At 41.3% G+C, this 22,542-nt stretch overlaps 1 protein-coding gene across 11 annotated transcripts in view; it reads left to right on the forward strand.

Moving 5' to 3' along the window:
- Positions 1–22,542, forward strand: part of LOC145246711 (uncharacterized) — a 186,390-nt gene that overhangs the window by 115,770 nt on the left and 48,078 nt on the right. For all 11 annotated transcript variants that reach the window (XM_080108445.1, XM_080108446.1, XM_080108453.1 and 8 more), the window contains one exon: positions 16,643–16,757. In XM_080108445.1, coding sequence (XP_079964571.1) covers positions 16,643–16,757 — 115 coding nt within the window. The remainder of the gene's footprint in view (positions 1–16,642; positions 16,758–22,542) is intronic.

Consider the following 22,542-nt stretch of genomic DNA (forward strand, 5'->3'; position numbering starts at 1 on the left):
TAAAACAGACACAATAGACCACTTGAAAGTCAACATGTGATACGTTATTATAGAAATAGAGCCTAATGGGTAGATTTGTGGAAATTGAACCTCTAGATTACACTATATACACCGGAGCCGTTGAGCAATATGCCCGAAATTATATTTAAATTATAAATGCCAAAAGTTAATATTTCGAATAAGCCACGTATTTGTAAAATAGAACATTTTTTCTGTGATCTATCTTTATGTAAAGTCCGACGCCTCTACAAAAACACTCTTTATATATATATATATATATATATATATATATATATATATATATATATATATATATATATATATATATATATATAAAGCTGAACGTCTGTGTGTGTGTCTGGTCACGAATAGGCTCCTATATGGTTGACTATTATAGAAAACTGATCACATATAATGATAGATGTATCGAGACACAGAAATGGGTATGTTTTATCTGGCATAATGATGATTCATTAAAATTGTGGGGTCTGCGTACGCGCCTGGTTCACAAAGTATGGAAATAAAAAATTAAAAAAAAACGTTTACAAGTGTTTTTGATATATATGTACATAATAATACTTTGATAAGTATGTTTTAACTTAAATAGGGATGGTATAATAAAATTATGGGGTCTGCGTTCGCGCCTGGCCTCCATGGAATGGAAATAGGCACAAACTTTAATAAAGACTTTTCATATCTATCTGCGTAAGTATACTTTGATAATTATGTTTAAGTTTGAAGTAATATGGTATGATAAAATTATGGGGTGTTCGTTCGCGTCTGACCTCCATAGGATGGAGATATGTCACAAAGTTTAACAAGGTTTTTAATATAGATCCACAGAATATTGTGATAAGTGTTTCAGTGTGAACAGGTATAGTATAATAAATTATGGGGTTTATCTATTTTATTTTTACTTTCATCATATTTTGCTTTGTTTTTGATACCCTCAAATTCGAAGCTATCTCTTTACAGCCCTTCCTTTTCATAACCTATCATACTTTCATAAATCAGAGCCCATTTTCTGTAGGCTGTTTTTGAACCCAGTCATCGACGGGTACTTTCGCTAGTATATATATATATATATATATATATATATATATATATATATATATATATATATATATATATATATATATATATAAAGTATTATTAATGCAAACATATCACCTGGGATATATTTCAACTAACCTCTGCTTTACTGAGCTTGATTTCCTCATGTCTCAAAATAAGTGTCCTCTCTGTATGTTTTCATATTGAAGAATAAAATTTAATCTGTAAGGGTCACCTATGACTAATGGCGTAGCAACTGTTTTTTGCCGGCCGGAGCGGTCGTAAGATTTGCCGCCATCCCTGCTGATATTTGGTAACCTGTTGACCTTCAAAATTTCCAAAAGCCCTCAAAATATTTATTTTCATGGAACTATAACATTTACAGCGTCTGGTCGACTATTCCACCTAGTTTCCACAGCCCGCTTTATACTTAGACTTGTCAACTGAATCAAGACGTCCTAGCGATGTGTAGATGCAGAAAAGGATGGGAATAACCGGTCCAGTATGCCAAAAAAAATGTAACAGAATGAACTTCTAGAGAAGATGCATATACACAAGCCAGATTTAGTGAATGGTTTGAGTATGGCACAAATAGAGCGTTTGGGTTTATTTCGGAGATGCGTTTTTGCACCCTCGATCGGTGGCTTGCCATAACAGCGGCATTGTAAAATACCTTGTTAATACAGTCACCAATCTGAATCCCATCGTTCTCTCAAAATCAGTTCAGAAATTTCCTCCGTGCTTTTCCATTTGTCTCGATGAAGCGGAGAAACGACTCCTCCAGCTTCACTTCATTTTCGTCGTGTTTTTTACGTAGCGCAACACCTCACTCGTCTGGTCCTTGTAAAATACATCAGGAGTGCTATAAAAAATATGCAAAGATACTTGCTTTCTTTGATCTGATCGATGATTTTATTTCTTACCTGCCTTGCCAAAATGCTCACAAATTCATTTTGAATTTCTGGTGACAGATAAGAAGTAGCGATTTTCTTTCTCGGGTTAACTTTCACCAAATGTTCACGGAGCACAGGGTCATTCTTGACCAATAAATTTACCAATTCTCAAAAGTTCCCTTCATTTTCTTGACCTTTTTCATAATCATAGATGTTTTTTCCGATTACCTCGTAGTGTCAGGTTCTACTTGGAAAGAAACCTGATGATGTCCAGTAATCTAGCTAGGATTTCCTGACACTTCTTAGTTTCCTTCTCAATAAGATTTTGCTCTACTTCGTCAATTAAATTTCGTGTAATGGTACATAAAACCAAACCCTAAGTTTCAAACATGGCGACTGGTCTGAGTTATGGAAGCACAAAATAGATACAATACTTCCGCTATTCTTCAAAACTGATTACTTTTGGGCAAAATATTAAGATATTTTTGCTAATATATTTTTATAACATAGTTACGTTTTTTTTTTTTAATATAGTTACGTTTTCGTTTTTTAATGTACTATATTCAAACATACCTTATTTACCATATACTTTATGTAAATCTGCGCAGTTTATAACGATCGTCGCCGATTAAAAAAAAAAACATATATTTATAGTTAACTATATTTCACGTTTATTTTTTACCCCCTTATAATAAAAATATATAAAAATATGTAAACATTCTTAATCAATTGATTTTGTGTATTTTAGTCGCATATCTTTTTCAAATAACTATGTTTATTTTGTCAAACTGTTAAGATATTTCTATGCGATTAAAAACGCAAAATTAATTGATAAAGAAAGTTTACGTATTTTTCTATATTTTTATTATAAGGGAGTAAAACAAAAATAAACGTAAAATATAGTGAACTATAACAATAATATTTTTTTTATCGGCGACGATCATAATAGACTGCACAGGTTTAAATAAAGAAAAAGATCGTTTTTGAAACAACAACGCCGATAGCCATTAGTCGCTTGCTCTCGTGTAATGAATAGATGCGTAAATGTAGGATATACATGAAATTCTTAAAGATAAACTAAAATTACCGAAAAATGGGCTGAAATGACTTAAATAAATAAAAAGTAAATGACATAGAATGACTAATGAACTTAAGGATGAATTGAATGGACTTAAGAATGACTTGAATGCTTAAAAAATATCTGAACTCCTTCAAAAACAACTTGAATGATCTGGAGAATGACTTGAATGGCTTTGAGACTGACTGGTTGTAAAGTGGGTGATCATTTTACATTGAATTAATAGAGAAAAGTGATCACCCACTTTATATCACAAAGTTACAAACATAGGTACAGCATGTAGTAAGACTGGATACTACACTTTGATCTTTATATTTAATTTATTTCGTTTAAAGAAAAAATTACAATTAAAAAAATTCCAATATAAAATTAAAACATTTAAAAAAGTAAAATCTCCAAAAGACAAAACACATTTAGGTACAATGCCCTATAAGATCTGGGGAGGGGAGTGTTGCAGGGTCTTTGTAACTAAAGTAAAAATGGAGTCTTGACGACTTACTCTTGACTGGCAACATTTACCACAATACATCATTCACTCTGTGGAATCTAAAGCTAACTAATGAAAACCCCAGCGTTTTTACAAAAAGTGTGTGTGTGTGTGTGTGTGTGTGTGTGTGTGTGTGTGTGTGTGTGTGTGTGTGTGTGTGTGCGCGCATTTTTTTTTTTTTATATATATATTAAAATGTGTGTGTGTGTGTGAAAAAGTTCAATTCATTGGAAAAAATAAAAAGTTCTTGAATTTGGAAGAAAAATAGTTCGTGTTGGGGAGTGGGAAATATAGGAAAAATGTACAAAAAATAAAATTGCCTAGTGCATTGTTAGTAAGGTCCCTCCCTACGCTAATCTAAGTAGTTAGATCGCCTACTGTTTTCCGGGGCACCGAAAACAAGCGGGGAGATCCATAATGGTGATTGAGAAGACTTCATATCGGGTGTTGGGAGTAAAATAAATCGATTGTTAAAAACAAAAGGGGGGAATATATTAGGTGGCGACCTTCGAGAAGGGGTTGATCAGGGGATGATAAAACAAAAAGATAGGGGGGTAGTTGTAGGGTAGCCTCGGAAGGTTCTCTAGTGCCAAAAAAACAAAAAATCGAGGGACAGGATCTCATTTGTACCACCAGTCAAGAGTCTCTTTACTTTTTATTTGTCTAACCTAGCGGGATGGGCTCCGTAGGACCCAGTACCACATGTGCCATGCCTATGGTGATAACACGAATTCAAACTTGGCGCCTCGTCGGATGCACAAGCTAGCGTCATGCACCCACCTCTTGTCAAAGGCCACTCGAGGCAACCTCTTCCAATCGCATCTGATCTTTACTTTAAGCAGATGTTTAAATTCCGAATTTGTAAGAAAGTCCCATCCCGGCGCCCACTGGGAGCGGACCTCCTCCAACGACATCCCCGTCCATTTCACTAGCGGTTCCTTTTTGCTACGCCCCACTAGCTCCCGATAAAGCCTGTTCCTAGACTGTTCGAGGACACTGGTCCCCGGCAACGCTCTAAGTGCGGACCGGCATTCGGCGTAGAATGTTTGTTCCCCCCTCGGTCTCCGCCGTGCTTCGACCGAGGGGTCAGGTGTGAGATTGGAAAACGAGCTTTCAACCGCAGTGGCCCATGGAACGTCTACGTACAATGAATGGCTCAGGAAGGCCAACCTCTCTGCGTGCTTGTGACACAGGAGATCGGGCAGTCCTAAGCCTCCCTCGCTCGGATTTCGAACACAGACCTCTCTGCAAACATAATGCTTACCCTCGTTCCACAAGATTGTGTCGAGGTGCTCCTGTAAGCTGATTCATCGTTTTTAAGGGAGAGGAAGTACAGACAGACGGTAAAGGATGAGCGGAAAGACATATGTAGCACACGCCTCCGCCCGACCCTTCAAGGACAATTTCCTTCGAACCCAAGTCTTAACAGAGGATTCGACCTTGGCTTCTACTTCCGACCAGTTTTTTTTCAGCTGGAGACCCGATCCAAACCACACACTAAGGATCCAGACCGGGCCGTCGGTCCAACTGAAGATGCCCGGAAGCAAATTTACTCCGGTCCAGGCACCCAACCGCAGACCCACCAACTTACTGCGATTGAAGATGGTCCCCGTAACTTCTTCATATCGAGCGAGCGCCTCGGTGACCACTTGAATGTCCGTGTGGCAAGACACGAACATGGTGGCGTCATCGGCGAACGCGGAAACCCTGGCTCGTGTGCCTCCAGGAAGAGCTATCCCGCGCAGGACTGGTGTAGTCGCCTCGTCCCTTAACTTGCCAAGGAGGGGTTCCAACGCCAGGACGTACAAGAGAGGCGACAGCGGACAACCCTGTCGCACCGACCGGGAGACGGCAAAAGACTCCGACAGCTTACCGTTGATCTGCACCACTACCGTCGGCCTATCATACAGTACAGAGATCCACTTGCGGAAGTCCGGATTAAATCCGGCGGCCTCCAGCACAGATCCCAGGAACCTGTGGTCCACCCTATCGAAAGCCTTGGACTGATCCAAACTGATCAGCGCGGCCTCAGCGTCGTCTTCTGTCCCCTCTATGATCGTGCGTATCAGATGAAGATTGTCCTGAATCGATCTCCCCTTCACAGCATAGCTCTGGTCTGGTTCGATCAAGTCAGTGATGACAACCTGCAACCGATTCGCAAGAACCTTGGCCAAAATCTTTAACTCTGTGTTTAGCAGAGTCAAGGGCCTGAAATCGTCTAAATCTTCCTCCCCACCATGCCGTTGACCTTTCCTCAGCAATGTGATCACTCCCTTGGTCACCTGCCCAGGGATGGAGCCCTGAACAAACCAGTGGTTGAACATATCCTTCAGAATAGGGACCAACATGGGCGACAGCCTCAAGTAGAATTCGTAGGGTAGACCATCAAGCCCCGGGGACTTGTTGCAGCCGACCTGCTTCAACGCAGTAATGATCTCATATTCCGCGACAAGACCATCACAGCTAGCTGCTTGAGCCGCCATGAGGCGGGGCGAGTCGGCCAAATAGCTGCCAAACTCTTCGACCTTGAGTCTGGGTAGTTGGGTGAAGCGCTCCGATAGATGCTTTCGAAACCCCTCACAAATCTCCCGCGTCGACACGAGAGCGTGCCCTTCCAGGTCGTTTACCTTTCGAATGTACCCATCTGAGCCGCGCCTTAGAGCAGCCTTACGCTCAACAGCATCTACATTAACAGCCTCGTTCGAGACTTTCATTAGCCTAGCCCTAACTATCTGGCCCTCGTACCGCTTGCTAGCCAAGCGGCTGAGGTCTTGTTTAGCTAGTGCTATCTCTAGGGGGTCCCCACCCTCCAATGCCTGGGTCAGCCTATTCTCTGTACGCTTCTTGGCCTTAGCCTTAACTAGTGCGAGGCGTTGGCTGTACTTGACCGAGAAACATCTAATCTTAGCCTTGAGACTAACCCACCACTTACTCCCGGTAACCCCCCCCCACTAATGCCCATTGGATTATCTCTGTAACCTTCAACCGGTAGGTTTTTTTTTACACAGTGATCACCACTTATCAAGGCCCGGAAGCCACTCAGGGATAAGGGTTATTGCAAGTACATCACGTTAGTGAGGAGATTTTATGAAGTGTTTAATTAGGGGGGGCGGTTCATTAGGAATTTGTTAACATTAGACTTGAAGACATCCAAGTTGTAGTCCGGAGGGAAGCAGGCAGACGGAACAGAGTTCCACAGGCGTGCAGTTCTAAGAAAGAAGCTTTGCTCATGAAATCCGCGTTTTGATTTAGGCACAGATATAGAGTGGGGGAAATTTTTCACAGTGGATTCAGCTAGACGGGTGTTTTTCGTGAAAGTTTGGCGAGGGGGGACCAGGGATTGGAGTTCAGACGAGCACCTGCCATGAAAATAACGATAAAACAAGGATAGGCTCGCAACGTCTCTTCTGTGGGAGAGGGGTTGCAGGGTAGAGAAAAGGGCATCCCCCACTAAACCACGAAGTCTATTTTGTACTCTGTCAAGGCATGATAGGCTGTTTTTGGCAGCTCCTGCCCAGATATGGCAACAGTATTCCATCCTTGGCCGTACTTGGCTTTTATATAGATAGAGAATTGCATCAGTAGTGAGATATCTTCTGGAGCGGTAGAAGGATCCCACCATCTTTCCTGCGACCTTGGCAACAGACTTGATGTACGTGTTCCATTTCAGATCAGGAGTAAAGGTCAAACCCAGAAGCTTGTCAAAACACGGGGCCTCACCCAGACGAGAGCCATCCATCACAATTGATGCCAGCTGGGGATCAGAGCGTTGATGATGTAAGGATAGGAGTTTGGTTTTAGATGCATTAAAGGTAACTAGCCACATCTTCCCCCACTGAACCACGCGCTCGAGATCAGAGGAGAGAGAATCCGAGAGAACTTCGTCATTTACAGCCTTTGATGTGTTGCCGTAGATGGTCGTGTCATCAGCATAGATGTCAACGAATGATTTAAGTATGTGTTTAGGGAGGTCATTGATGTAGATCAGGAAGAGAGTTGGGCCGAGGATTGACCCCTGAGGGACTCCAGCATTTATATTGCAGGCCTCCGATTTTTGTCCATCTACCACTACTCTTATGAGCCTATCGGAGAGAAATGATTTAATGATTGAGAAAACATTTCCAGTTATACCGTAGCTGGAAATCTTGTGAAGTAGACCCTTATGCCATACTTTGTCAAAGGCCTTTGATATGTCAAGAGCAATTGCCCTAGAAAGGAAGCCTTTGTCAAGAGATTCACTAATCCTGTGGGATATAACCGTCAGCACATCTGCGGTAGATCTTGCAGAGCGGAAACCATATTGTGTGTCACTAAGAAGGTTGTTTCTGCTGAGGTGGTTGACTATTTCTCTATTTAATATTGATTCCAGTAACTTACTCATAACACAGAGAAGACTTATTGGTCTGTATTGAGAGGGAGATGACTTATCACCTGAATTCTTAAATACAGGGCAAACTGATGAGGTCTTCCAGGGGGTCGGAAAGCACTTCTCCTTAAGGCAGCGTCCTCCAGCTCCAACAAGGTGCTGTTGAACTTCCAGTATCCAGCCAGTCTAGGCCTAGGGCTCAAGTTCAGACGGGCCATAACTAGTTTATGGTCCGAGTGTCGTAAAAAGTGGAACGTGGGGCAAGATAGGAAATCTACATCGCCTCTTCTAACTAACATCCGATCCAAGTAAGTACTTGGATAGGAAGGCGTATTAGGATGCCATGTCCACATCTCCCGCCCCGGGTGATCCAGGCAAAATCTGTCGACCAGGTCGCACGAAGCCATCAGGTCAGACAGACTGCTGTCACACCACACCGACCCGCTAGTCCTCCCGACCTTATCTATCCTGGGATCAAGGATAGCATTCCAATCACCCATTAGACTACCCTCTCCGGATCATCTACAAAGCCCTCCACCCGTCGAAAGAAGGAAGCCCTCTCCACAGAGGAGTTGGGCGCATAAACTGCGACTATCCAAAACACACTGCTATTAACGGCAACATCAACGACAATCGCCCGCCCATCCTCATCCGCATGAACAACATTCACTGACGCTGATAGGGTGCGATTTACTAGCAAGGAGATTCCACGACTATAGATATTGCCATATGCTGAGTAAACATCGTAATCGTTCACCAGCACCTGACAATCCCCGTCACAAATAAAGTGGGTCTCCTGTATAGCGGCAATATCTACCTTGAGGGACACCAGATCTCTCAGCACGCGCGCGACCTTGCTTCAACATCTGAGGCCCCTCACATTATGTAGCCAAGTTTAAAGCCATGGTCACCTACCTTATTCAGTGTCACACACGGGCCTGAAATCCTTGGAGGTGAGGACGTGGCAGGCCTGTCCAAGGCTTCCGGTCAGTAAGTCTGCAGAGGGTACTCCATTCTTGGCCACACCTCCCACGTCCAGAGGGAAAATTAGTTTTAAAGCCCTATAGAAGGAGGGGTGAATATATACAGGGATTCTGCCCTCGCATTTATAACCTAAATTGTTTAGCGAAGGATGCTCCGTGTCCACCAGCTGCTGGCTTGGGATTGCATCCTTCGCGGCATCTATCCACGCCCAGAGGGCCTCAGTCCTGGAATCCTTGTTGACCCTAATAAATGTGGTCAACAAGGGAGCGTCCTTGAACTTGGTTGGGTCGGTGACATTATCGCCACCGACGTAAAGAAAGTTTTTTAGCTGTGTATAACGGACCTTCTGCTGGCCTTTCAGTTCTGTTGTTGGCTGCAGAGGGCCCGTCTCACATATCCTTCCTCCTGGAAGGAAGGGGAGTCTCTTTGTCCGTTCCATGCGGATTGGCGGGGTGTGTTTTTCCTTGACTGGAGGAGGAGTGGGTGCAGGGGGAGTAGGGGAGGGGATGTCGGGTGTTGGGGTGTATGTTGGCGGGGGAGGTTTTTTTTGGGGTCGTTACTCGAACTTTCTGGGGATGGATTGCGAGGTAGTGTTCTTGGGAGTTCGGGGAGGGAGGGGGGAAATTGCTCTGGCTGTTTTGAGGGGTGGGATTTGGGGGGCTCAGCCTCGGCTGATTGGATATTGTCTTTGGGAGTGGGGGTGTCTCCCTTGGATCTCCTGCGTTTCCTCCTCTTCGTCGTTCTCTTGCTGACTGCTGCCTCTGATGTTGTCTCTTCTGTGTCTGTGGCTGTCTCTAGACCTTCTAACGCAATCTCTTCCTCAGAGTCTTGGAGCTTCCTCTTGTTTGAGGAAGAAGGCGCCTGAGTGTCCATCGGGGTGATTTCGGGTTGGGTTTTAGTCGTTATTGGTTTGGGCAGATTTTTGTTGGGTCTGCCCTTCCTTGTGACCGTTACCCAACCTGCTTCTGCTGCCGGGTTGGAATTGGCTGGGGATGTGGCTTGTACCTCTGCTAGGGTTTTAGCGGGTATTTTGGTGGGGACTTTTCCCGGGAGGTTTGCTCGTTGCCTTTTAGGACAGTCCTTGGCCATGTGTCCCCTCAACTGGCAGTGCCAGCAGTGAGGTTTTCTCCCCTCCACGATCAGTGTCATGGTCTGCTCTCCAAACTTGAGCATGGCTGGAATGTTGTCAAAACTGTCCTTGCCCAGGACCATCCGAACTTTGTAGTCCCAAGTCAAAACGTACCCGTACTGACTCAGTATGGCCCCGACTTGTTTTCCGGTCATGTAGCACGGGACGTTCAGTACTGAGACAGTGGTGTTCCTCCCGCCGAGGTATACTGGCTGGAGCCGAATGTTCCTGCTTCTGTGTTCAGTCCTGGCCAGTCTTTTTGCATCTTCCTTTCTGGGGAGCAGAATGTCCCACATGTCGAAACTCCTCCTGCATATATAACTTGCCGGAATGTTCAAGTCAATGAGGATTTCCACCATGGTATCTTTGTTGACACCCGTTAAACTCCTGGTCTTGAGGTCAGAGGTGATCAGGGAGAGAACTCTCTTCTCCAATTTTTCAATCTGTCCCGGAAGGCGTATGATGGTTGTTCCCTTCGTGACATCCTTGTAAGTGGAGTTGAAGAGTTCCCTATAATCATCGGGTGTCATCTGCTCCAGCTCTGAGGGCCCCATGCCGTAGTCTCATCCTGTTTGGTGTTGGACGGACTGGGGAGGGGATCGGCTGCCGCTGCCTTTTCCTTCTGCTGCTGGCTCTGTTGTTGCTGCTGCTTGGCCCTTTTGTTTGGGGCTAACTCTGGCCAGTCCTCCTGTGGTGTCGTAGACTGGTTTTGGCCCGCCTTCTGGTCCGTTTCCTTCCTTTTGCCCGGAGATTGAGTCATGGGATTTCTTCCATTGGGCTTTATTGTCGTTGCGTTGGATTTCGGGGCTTTCGGTAGTGTCGGAGTGTTTTGGGGAGCTTTGGGCGGTGGTGCCTTATATTCCCCCCCGAGAGCCTTTAGCGATTCCAAAGTGTCCCTGAAAAGCGCTTGGGTTCTACGGGCAACTCCGTCTTCATCATCTTTCCCTTCGGGCATTGGAGAGCTGCCCTCATGGGGAGTAGGTGCTTGGTGGCTGGAGGAGGGCTGGGAGACTGGGGGTGTCACGGGCTGTGAGCCACCATTGTTGCCTTCAGCCTCCTCATCTCCAACTTCTCTCTGTTCATCTGTGGGGAGGCTGTCCTCGTGGGGAGCAGGAGCGGTGGGGTTTTCTCCGGCCGATGAGGATTGAAGTGGAGGGGGATTCGTTGGGAGTGGTCCCCCGGAAAGGTGCCTCTTTCCCTCGTCAGCCGCCTTCCTGGTCCCTTTCCTCTTGGGGTGGTCCTCTTGGGGAGCCTGGGCAGGAGTGCTTTCTCCGACCGACGAGGATTGAGGTGGAAGGGGTGTCGCAGGATGTGTACCGCCCCGATCGCACCTTGTTCCCTCGTCAGCCGCTACTTTTACTCCCCAGTCTGGGGAGTGGCCCTCGTGGGGAGCAGGGGGCTGGTTTGGTTGCCCTTCTGGTGTTGGTGCTGCCTGGGTCGCTGTGGGCTGCGGCCCTACCCTGGCCTTCTCCTTCTCTTCATCCTTTGTGGGAGGTGCTCCCTCCAATGGCGAGTACTCGAGTGGGGCGATGTGGCGCACTGTGGTGGTATGCGCCTTTTCCCCGGCATCGTGCAGAAAAAAAGCACTGTCCACTGCCGTGGACCAAAGTGTAGTAGGGGTGAAAAGAAAATGCAGGAATATGGGTGGGTGGAGGGGAGTGGGTGAGGTCAGAAGAGAGAAAGTGGATTGACCTCCCCTCACGGGGATGTCGGATTAGTTAGCTCAGATCCCCGCAAGGGGGAGAGCAGCGAAGGAAGACACAGTGGGTGCTAGCGGGTCAGAGTGCCGCGTCGCAATTAAGAGAGAAAGAGGATAGGCATCTCTGCCCAGAGAGGGGAGCAGAAACGAAACACCCGCCCTACCCGCATCACCCTACCCACAAACAACCCCAAGGAAGCGAGAAAGAGAACCCGGTCTGCTCAATCCACTGGGAGAGCAGCGAAGGAAGACAAAGAGTGGGCCTGGCAGGTCAGAGTGCTGCACAGGCAATTAAGAGGGGAGAAAGTAGACCATTTCAACCTCAGAGGGGAGGAGGAAACGAAGTACTCAAAAGAAAAAATGCTAAGCTAACCCGACCAGGTCACATCTACCAAAGAAAGTGTTGTCGGTCCCGAGAACAGCAAACTCCCAAAGAAGGGATCGGTTTTCGGGTCCAGACTACCACACAATGGCGTCGGTCCTGGGGGAGCGAAAAGGGTCCAGACTCCCCAAAGAGGGGGTCGGTCCCACTAACCAAGGTAAAAAAGCCTTAAACTTGACGGGTGGGTCAAGTGGCGGACCTCTTGAAAAAAATCAAAAATGAGTAACTGGTACTGACTGACAGACCGACCGACCGACCGACGGACCGACGGAGTGACTTATAGAGTCGCTTGCACGCGACTAAAAACGTAAAAATGTTTGAAAAAAATCTATTGACCAAAAATAAATATATAGATATCTTGCCTAAATATATAAGTAAGCGGGAGTATTGTATCTATTTTGAGCTTCCATACCTCAATTGACAGACCTGCCGCCATGTTTGAAACTTGTGTCTTGTTTTATGCACAATTACCAACTTTCTTTCAGCAAGTCGGATCTCTAGCTCCTTCCAGTTGAGGAACGCCTGCTAGCTTCGTGTTTATATAATTTTGGATTTATTTTCTACCAATTCATAAAACACATATCAGAAGAAAAACGTGACAGTCTAGTTGAAAACAGTCTGCAGCAGAAGCAAAATAAGGCTTTTCTGGAATGAGAATACACCATCCATGTTCGTAAACTTTTCTCAAAATTCCGCAAAACCCGATAGAACCAGTTTTTTGTTAGCTTTCTAACGTCGCCTTTTGTTCCTGTTCGCGCTACTTCCTTGAATTCATGATTGATGTGTAACATTAGCAGCATCAGAAACCGATGTTAAGAATGCGTGAGAAAATATTGAATAATTCGACCTCCTATTTTTACAAGCTTATTACTACTTGAAAAATGTTATTCAAACCCTAATTTTTTTTTTCAATTAAAGGAGCAAAGACCAAATTTTTTTTTAATAACAGACAGGTTTAATAGCAAATTATACAATATTTGTTTTCTAAATCGGTTTTCTGTAAAAAAGATTAGAAGAAAATCAACGAAAGTTTTCTTTCTTCCGTTATAAAAATCACTTACCATTAAAAATACTATTGAATGTTTAGTTCCATTCTTCATTGTTCAGAATTTATCCGTATTTATATTTTAAATTCCATTTATTTTTTAAATAAAAGAATTTTTTAAACGACTGTTTGAAAAAAGGCGCCATTTTTAAGTCTTCATAAAAAAACCGGAAGTCATCATTTGTCCTTGTTTGAACTACAGATGGACAGAACGCAGTAAAAACCATATGTTTGCGTTAGACGTGTAGCCTTGTGTCTGGAGAAACACGTGTCCCCATAGTTTAATAATAGTTAAATTTTACTTATAAGATTTTGCCTTTTTAAAAAAAAAAAACACACTCCACGATTTTTTTTTCTTTTCTCAAAGAAATGCATAAATTTTTGATTTATTATATTTTCATACTTTTTTGTCGAGCGAATTTTTTTTAAATATCTAAAAAAAGAAAACATTGAATGAAATAGAAAAAAATATTGTCAGCGCCCAATACTTACTGGACCATATAAGCAGAACATAGACTTCCAATTCAAAAAAAAAAAAAAAAAAAAAATCACCGTGGTTTTAAAAAATAAAAAAGGTTTTACACTTTGGACTTTACAGGTAAATTTCCAGAAAACACCTTTTTTTTTCTTTCTTTTTTTTACAATATATTATTTATTGATCTTTTATCCTCAATTTGTGATATATAAAACTTTGGTACATTAATCAATTATTTAAATTTAAATAGACATTTCAAAATGGTGAGATTTAAAGAAACGTTTGTCTAAAATATTATATTTGGTTTATTGGAAAGAGCATAAAATTTCACATTGACTCTGAAAATATCGTAAAAATTGAATCAATAGAAAAATTTTGATAGATTTTTAAAGTTTAATAATTGAAAAATATTTAACTCGTAAAATTAAATTGATTTCATTACGTCAAAAAATGGCTGCATGGAAGCGCGCCGGTACTTTGTAACTGTTTTTTTTTTTTTTAATTTTAAATAAAAAATAATATTTCTATTACTTTTTATACAACTTTAAACAACCAACTTTTAAAAGAGAAATTACGAGTTTTTTATAATTTAATCGCAGTTTCGTGTAAGGGGTGTCTAAAATTTCCCCCAAATTCTGATCCACCTAGTGCAACAGAACACAGCAGTAGATCTTTGGCGGACAAGTAGAGCGCGAATTTCATGGTTAATCGCAGCAGGCCATAGACTAACAACAGTAAAATCAGTTGCAGTGTATATTTTCGCGTCAACTAGTGATTGTCTTTTCAATTCTTCAACATCACGCGCTTCATCATCATTGACAGTTTTTGATGTATAAACGCTGTGAATGTCGACTTCCGAAGTAAGAGTATCAACGTTAGCAATATCAACTTTATCTTCGGTTTCAGCATGATTTTTACCTTTTCGTTTCCGCCATTTGGGCCGTAGAAGTCTTTTCGATGAATTTCAACAGCGCGCTTTTATTCTTTTTTGCACCCTTTTTTTTTTTTTTTTTTTTTTTTAACGGAATGCTGCACCGCTCTCCTTCATTGTCTTCATTACGGTACCTTCTTTGAAAATTCCCGCAAATATTCCGAAAAAATTAAAAATACTATTTTAAAAATTATCACGGTATTTCTCTGCATAAGCACTTTCTTGTGTTGTTCCGCACTAGTAGAGAGATACCACCCACCCAGAAAATCAGTTTTCTGAGATACGTGTGTGTGTGTATATATATATATATATATATATATATATATATATATATATATATATATATATATATATATATATAGAGAGAGAGAGAGAGAGAGAGAGAGAGAGAGAGAGATCCGTCACTACCCCTTCCCCTCCAAAAAAGAAACTTACGGGAAACGAGCTTTTTCATTTTATTTTCTATTTTAAATGTTATATATTTGTTTTGGTATTATTTTACTTTAAGGCCTGTCTCACGTTCGTATAGAAGAAAATGTTTTTTTTTGTTTTTTGTAGATTCCAGTGTGCTGAAAAAGAATATGAAAACCGTTTCCGTCGGAAATTTACCGTTTGCATGGTATGAACCCCTGAATGTTGGAAGTACGTGCGAGCGCGCGGAAACATAAGCGAGCGTTTTCAATGGCGGAATCGCGCGCGCACTCGCGTACCTGACGGCCTTTTCACAGAGCAGTTTGGCGGAAAATTTCAAAGTATATGAAAAACAAGAAAAATAAAACAACTTTTGCGGGGGAGGGGGGATGTCGGAAAGACCCTTCCAACTTAACCCCCCCCAAAAAAAAACTGATTTGTCCGCCACAAAAAAGGGTCTTTCCGACATCCCCCTCCCCCGCAAAGTTGTTTTATTTTTCTTGTTTTTCATCTACTTTGAAATTTTCCGCCAGACATTACTATTGCTCTGTGAAAAGGCCGTCAGGTACGCGAGTGTGCGCGTGATTCCGCCATTGAAAACGCTCGCTTATGTTTCCGCACGCTCGCGCGTACTTCCAACATTCAGGGGTTCATACCATGCAAACGGTAAATTTCCGACGGAAACGGTTTTCATATTCTTTTTCAGCACACTGAAATCTACAAAAAAATATTTTTTTCTTTAAGAACGTGAGACGGGCCTTAAAGTAAAATTTTACCTTTGTTTTTGACTACTTTTAGATTCTGTTGAGTTTTTATTTTTATTTTTTTTATGCGATTCAGTCTTCAAAAATGTACGCGAAAAACAAATTTGAAAACGAGGTTCCTCGTTCCTTCCTCTCTCTCTCTCTCTCTCTCTCTCTCTCTCTCTCTCTCTCTAAGAAGAAGAAGAAGAAGAAGAAGAAGAAGAAGAAGAAGAAGAGGGAGGCGTTTTTCGTCATCTTGAAATCTTACGAGTCTTCAAAAGTAAATATTGAGCGTCAAGATTCTTGATGAGCGTGGCAAGATCTCAAACATATATGTGGCTGTCCCTATTTACAATGCCTCCCCACGGGACAGAGTAAGACACCAGGGTCGTTTTTTAACGTGGAGAAAAGGAGCAAAAATAAAAATTGTCTCAGTCGGGAAGGATTTCTCCTCCACTGACAGAGAACAAGAAATTGAAGTGCAACATCTGAAGAACAAATACTACACTTTGATCTTGTCCCGAAGGCCATTTCGGTCTTTTGTGGAAATTCGGGAGGTAGGTGACCCTGATCGCATAAGGTTGAGTTTGATGCAAAGTTCTTGGCAAAGAGTTTGGCTTTGTCAAGTGTTGACGAAATCACCTTATGCTCATTGATGATGGTTCAGGAGCACTGATGATGATGATGATCTAAAAAAATGAGTACATTTCTTAAACAATCTATTACGGATAATAAAGGAGTATTTTTCGATGAATCCATAAGTTTTGTTTCATGTGTTCATAGCGGTTAACATAATAATAAATTGTGTGTGTGTGTGTGTGTGTCTGTGTGTGTGTCTCTGTGTGTGTGTGTGTGTGTGTGTGTGTGTGTGTGTGTGTGTGTGTGTGTGTGTGTGTGTGTGTGTCTGTTAGTTTCCAGTAAAGTTGTCACGTTTTATCGATCCTTTACAACTTTTATTGCTTGCAGATATTACGAACTGGATAAGATCCGGCGACACAGGATGGAAGCAACAGAAGACATTGAACGTTACAAGAAAGAAAAACTCCAACGAATGCAGGCCCAAGAAGAGGAGAAGAAACGGGTTCGTCTCTTATCGAGTGACAATAAATTATTCCTTTTGAGAAGGGGGTTTGTTTATTGCTAATCATCTTAAGTGCTTCTACCGGAGAATGCCGACAGGACTGCCGAAGTATTTTTTGCTGGCCAGAGTGCTCTTCTTCCAGGGCAAGGATCTTCAAAGTTTTCGAACGTGGCGGGAGGGGGGGGGCATATTGCTCATATTTTAGAGCAACGCGGGCCAAAATAATAAAAAAAAAATGACCTAAACGTGTTTTATACCGTTTGTCATTAACTTAATGCGTTTTAGTGGAACTTGTTCTCCAAAACCTCATCTGGCCCATGGACCATAGTTTGGAGACCTCCTGCTCTAGTGTGCTGGCTCTTTAATCCCACTTTCCGACCCTTGTGTCACATCATTTTATCGCATTGATTCATCTATCCCCTAAGGAACTTCTTTAGGCCCTTTCACGAACTACAGTCAGCCAGTAGACAGAACTCAATCGGCAAGTAAGACAGCCGTTTCTCTCTCGTGCCAGCGTCCACTGGTCACAACAGCCCATCCACTCTTGCAGTAAAAGCCGACAACCCACTAGCTGCTTCAGCATAGGAACGGCTTACTTCTTCCTGGCCGGTCTAGTTCTTATATTGTATAAACCTTTTCGTTGTTTTGTTTTATTATTTATTCTTTCGTCTGTGTTTATAAATTTATAATTAAAAGGAAAAACATAAATTCCCTTTCCTTAAATGCACTCCTTCCTCGGCTCTTCCATTCTTCACCCTTCAGGACTATTTTGTGTGGTATCAGCCAATGATGATGCCTTTTTCTTTCGTGTTTTTTTATATTATTTTATTTTTTATTATTTTCATGCCATTTTGGGATGTGGGGCAGTTTATAAGATTTCTTTCTGTTTCAGCTCGATTGAGTTCATGTAGTATTCCTTCCATCTTTTGTTTTATTTCTGTTACAATTTCCATATGACTGATTAGTGTTTCGGTTGGTTTCCGCATTCAGGAATTTTCCTTAAGATTTCACTTGTTTTCATCATTACCATCCGCTATATAATCTCAGTTTTCCCCCATTATTATTATTATGTACTCACTAGTACACAGGTCATCATCAGAGATGACTCACTAATAATAACCGATGGTGTTTCCTGGAGTCTCAGTGACAACAAATCTACCCAAATTTCTAGTACTCTCCATCTCTTTAGATAAATTTTGCAAATGACTCTGCATTATCACAACAACCGTTTGCCATTGATGCTTTGCAGCAACTATTGGTCTTCACTCGGATTTGGGTGCCAATAAGCCTCTCTAAGGTCTAAATCCTCTTTTCACTCATCCAGGGGAAGTCTAATTAGTGCTCTCCTGCTTCGGCCCTTCCATCCTCATTAACCCTTCATGACTACTTTGTGTGGTATCAGTTTTGTTTTTCTTTTTTTAAAGTTTATATATTTATTTTATTTTTTTATTCTTTATTTATTTATTATTTACTTTGATTTATTATATACTAGCAGTTCAGCCCGGCTTTGCTCGGGCCCTATGTACTGTTCATAACTTTATGTGCATATGCATATATATATATTAAAAACTTTGACCAATGACCATGTAACCTACATCTAAAATTTCAATTGTTTAGACCTAAAATTGACGGAGGAGTTTGGTAGAGTCTGCAATGGTCAACTCTTTCAACTTTGACCTCTTGGCAGCCTAATTTTCGCTCAAAGCTGATTAAAAAGCTTGGTGTATGTCTGAATACCGTTTATGTAAAATTTCAAATGTTTAGACCGAAAATTAGCTGAATAGTTTGCTAGAGACCGCAAAGGTCAAATCTTTTGAACTTTGACTCTTTGGCAGCCAAATTTTCAGCCAAAAACCGATTAAAAATCTTGCCTTATCTCTAAATACACTATGTAAAATTTCAAATGTTTAGACCAAAAATTGGCTGAGTAATTTGGTAGAGACCGCAGAGGTCAAATTTTTTTTAACTTTGACTCCAATTTTGACCCCTTAGCATTTATTGTTTTGGGCTCAAATCAAACGAAAAAGTTTGATTCATGTCCAAGTAATCTACATCTAACATTTCAAGTGTTTAGACCCAAAATTGGCGGAGGAGTTTGGTAGAGTTCTCAATGTCAAATCATTGAACTTTGACCCCTTGACAGCTAAATTTCTGGCCGAAACCGGATTAAAAAGATTTTCTCAAATCTCAATACCCCTTATGTCAAATCTCGAGTCAGTAGACTGAAAATTGACAGAGTAGTTTGGTAGGGAAATGTACACACACAATTTCACTTATATATATATATATACATATATATATATATATATATGTATATATATATATATATATATATATATATATATATATATTATTTTTTATGTTCACAGATTTTCCTTAAGGCTGTTTTTATCATTGGTGTTCACTGTAGAGTCTCTGTCTGCGCTTTGGTTCCAATTTCTCATAGTCTTTTTTCCAGGTTTTGAGGGACTATTCCTAATGCTCCTACTATTATTGGTATTATATGGACTTTCTTCATGTTCCATAGTCCTTTCTAGTCTCTGGCAAGCTCTGTGCTATTTTCTTTGTGTTGTTGTTTGTTTTTTTTGTACCATTATTATTATTATTATTATTATTATTATTATTATTATTATTATTACTGCTATTATTATTATTATTATTATTATTATTACTACTACTATTATTATTACAAAATTTACTTTATTGGTTATTACTATTATCACTAATATTATTACTAGTAGTGGTGGTGGTGGTGGTAGTAGTAGTGGTGGTATGTTTTTATTATTACTGTAGCTGTAATGGTAGGTGTTGTTTTGTTTTGCTGTCATTGCTATTGTTGTTTGTGCTGTTAATATTATTGCTACCGATATTAGTGTTGCCATTATCATTGTAGATTTTATTTCTATTGTTGTTGGTGGTGGTAATGGGAATAGTGGTGGTGATGGCGGAAAAAGGTTGGGAGGAGATCTTTGACCTTGGTGAGGAACCCTCCTAGAGATAATGTCTCGATAAAACTATCGGTAGTGGTGTAACTTTAAATTCACTAACTCCATTTATGGGAGAATATCAAATCAAAATATTGAAAATAACGACATGAATGAGATTAGAACATCTTGTGATGGTCTCACATAAGGTAGATGTCCCACTGGTCAACAGGGTGGGTCCTGTCGTCATCATACAACTGTTTGAAATTCTGAGGATGTAGCTGGATATAGGGGGAGTGAGAATTGCCAGAGAGGGTCCCAAGACACGAAGGGAGTTGGAACAGGAAATGTAAAAAAAAAAACGTGGACGGATGAGGAAAGAAGAGTACTGTGGGAATGCTTTGTAAGAAGTGGAAGTACCAAATCTGGTGGATATATCCGAAAAATGAAGGAAGAATGGGAATCGAGAGGAGGAGGAGCTAGAAGTGTCGCGAGTTTGGTATCCCAGTTAAAACAAATTAAAAATAACAACCTACTTTCAGTGATTGCAAGAGAAGAGATTGAATGGATGGTTAGGAATGAAATGAATAACGAAAGTAAAATTGATGAAACTAGCTCTGATGAAAGAACTGAGAGAGTGGAAGTGCAGAAGGGAAATGTAAGCGATGATGGGAGGTGGACAACTGAGGAGGTATGGAATCCTATGGTTAGGGGAAGTAATGAGAAATAATTTGAAGGATCTAAGGCAGATGAGATCATTGACTCTGAGACAATAGAGCCAGTGAAAGGAGCAGATGTATGGAGAAGTGGTGATGAAGTTCGAACTTTGACTTCTGTAGAAAAAGAAGTACTTCAGAAATTAAGAGAGGTTCTTCTTAGAGACGATATCATAGAGATTCCAAGTATGAAGAGTAGTGATAGGCGGAAGGTGAAAAACGAGGTAAAAATAATTCAAGGAGTAATTCACAACATTATAAGAAAGAACATATCGATTACGGAACTTAACAGGCTTCTGTATGCAACGTCATACATTATTGTGAATCGTCTTGGCTTATTACAGAAGAAAAAGGGAGAAATGAAGGATAGAAGGCTTGAAGAAAGTATTAAACGGTGGAGGAAAGACATTGAAGAAATAAGAAAAGGAGTTAAACTAGGACAGAAAGCCAAGGACGAGCTTGAAAGGAGGTATAGATTGCTGGAAAAAGGAACGATAAACGTTCTAACAATGCTGAAAGAGAAGGTTCACACTGGTGGTATGAAAATTAGGAACTTTGTTGGAAAAAGTGTTGCATTTCGGCAAAACAACCTTTTTCAGAACAATCAGTCTCAGCTGTATAAAGAATTAAATGGTAGTAAACAGGCGGGAAATAACAACACTCCAGATGCAAAAGATGCAAGGAAGTTCTGGAGTGGGATTTGGTCTGTCGAAGGGCGATATAATGAAAAGGCTAGCTGGTTGGGAGAGGTCAGAGAAAGGCTATCAGAAATGCAGCAGATGAAGAACACTGAGATAACCATCGATGACGTTAAAGCTGGCATATGAAGGATGACAAACTGGAAGGCACCTAGTCCAGATGGAGTGATGGGCTTCTGGTTTAAACAGTTGCCATGCCTTTATCCACCTATAGCTGCTGCTCTGCAAAGGGTTGTAGAGTCGGCAGATGTCCCTGATTGGCTTGTGAAGGGAAGAACAACACTGATTAGGAAAGATTCTGCAAAAGGAACAGATGCCAATAATTATAGACCAATTACATGTCTGCCATTGATGTGGAAACTGTTGACTGGAATATTTGCGGAGAAAATTTATGAACATCTAGAGAGTAATGGTGTTTTTCCTGATGAACAAAAGGGGTGCCGGAAAAGCTCGAGAGGTACTAAAGAGCAACTACTAATTGATAAAGCAATAATGCAGGATGCGAAGAAGAAGAAGAAGAGGAATCTGAGCGTAGCATAGATCAATTACAGAAAGGCTTATGGACATGGTTCCTCATTCATGGATACATAAAACACTATTGATGATGAAGGTTGCTGAGAATGTGGTAGGGCTTTTGGAGACAGGTATGGCTCAATGGTGCTGACAGAAAACAGAGAGGAGATGGGGCAGGTTGGCATTAAACGTGGGATATTTCAAGGAGATTCGTTATCGCCACTTCTTTTTTTAATGATAATGATGCCACTAAGCATCTGCTTGAAGAGAGAAAAACTGGGGTATAACTTTGGATCTGGTGACAGATGCCTCAACCATCTACTGTTTATGGATGATTTGAAAATATTTGGTAGAAATGAAAAGGAAATGGAGAGACTGGTAGAACTTGTGGGGACATACTCAGAAGACATTGCGATGGAGTTTGGGATTAGTAAATGTGTGGTGCTGGTGATGAAAAGAGGCGTAAAGTTCATTTGAATGGAATAGTGCTGCCAAATGGAGAAATCATGAAAGAAATAGAAGATACAGGATATAAGTATTTGGGAGTGCTGGAGGGTGTAGGTATCATGAACAGAGAAATGAAGGAGAAAGTCAGGAAGGAGTATCTTAGAAGAGTGAAACTAATTGCAAAGTCGAAATTGTATGGAGGAAACCTAATGAAAGCAGTAAATGCATGGGCAGTCAGTGTTTTGAAATACAGTGCGGGAATTGTAGATTGGTCTGACAAGGATTTGCATACCATGGATATCAAAACAAGAAAAGTTTTAGCAATGTTTGGTATATTTCACATTCAAAGTAGCATAGCAAGGCTGTATCAAAAGAGGAAAGATGGTGGGAGAGGATTGAAAAGTGTAAAAGATTGTGTTAGAACTGAGGAAATGTCGTTGAAGGAGCATGTGGTTAGAAGTGAGGAGTGGATGCTTAAGGTTGTGGC

This window comes from Euprymna scolopes, chromosome 24 (assembly GCF_053919585.1).
Source record: "Euprymna scolopes isolate OS-2025 chromosome 24, ASM5391958v1, whole genome shotgun sequence".
Classification (NCBI taxonomy): domain Eukaryota; kingdom Metazoa; phylum Mollusca; class Cephalopoda; order Sepiida; family Sepiolidae; genus Euprymna; species Euprymna scolopes.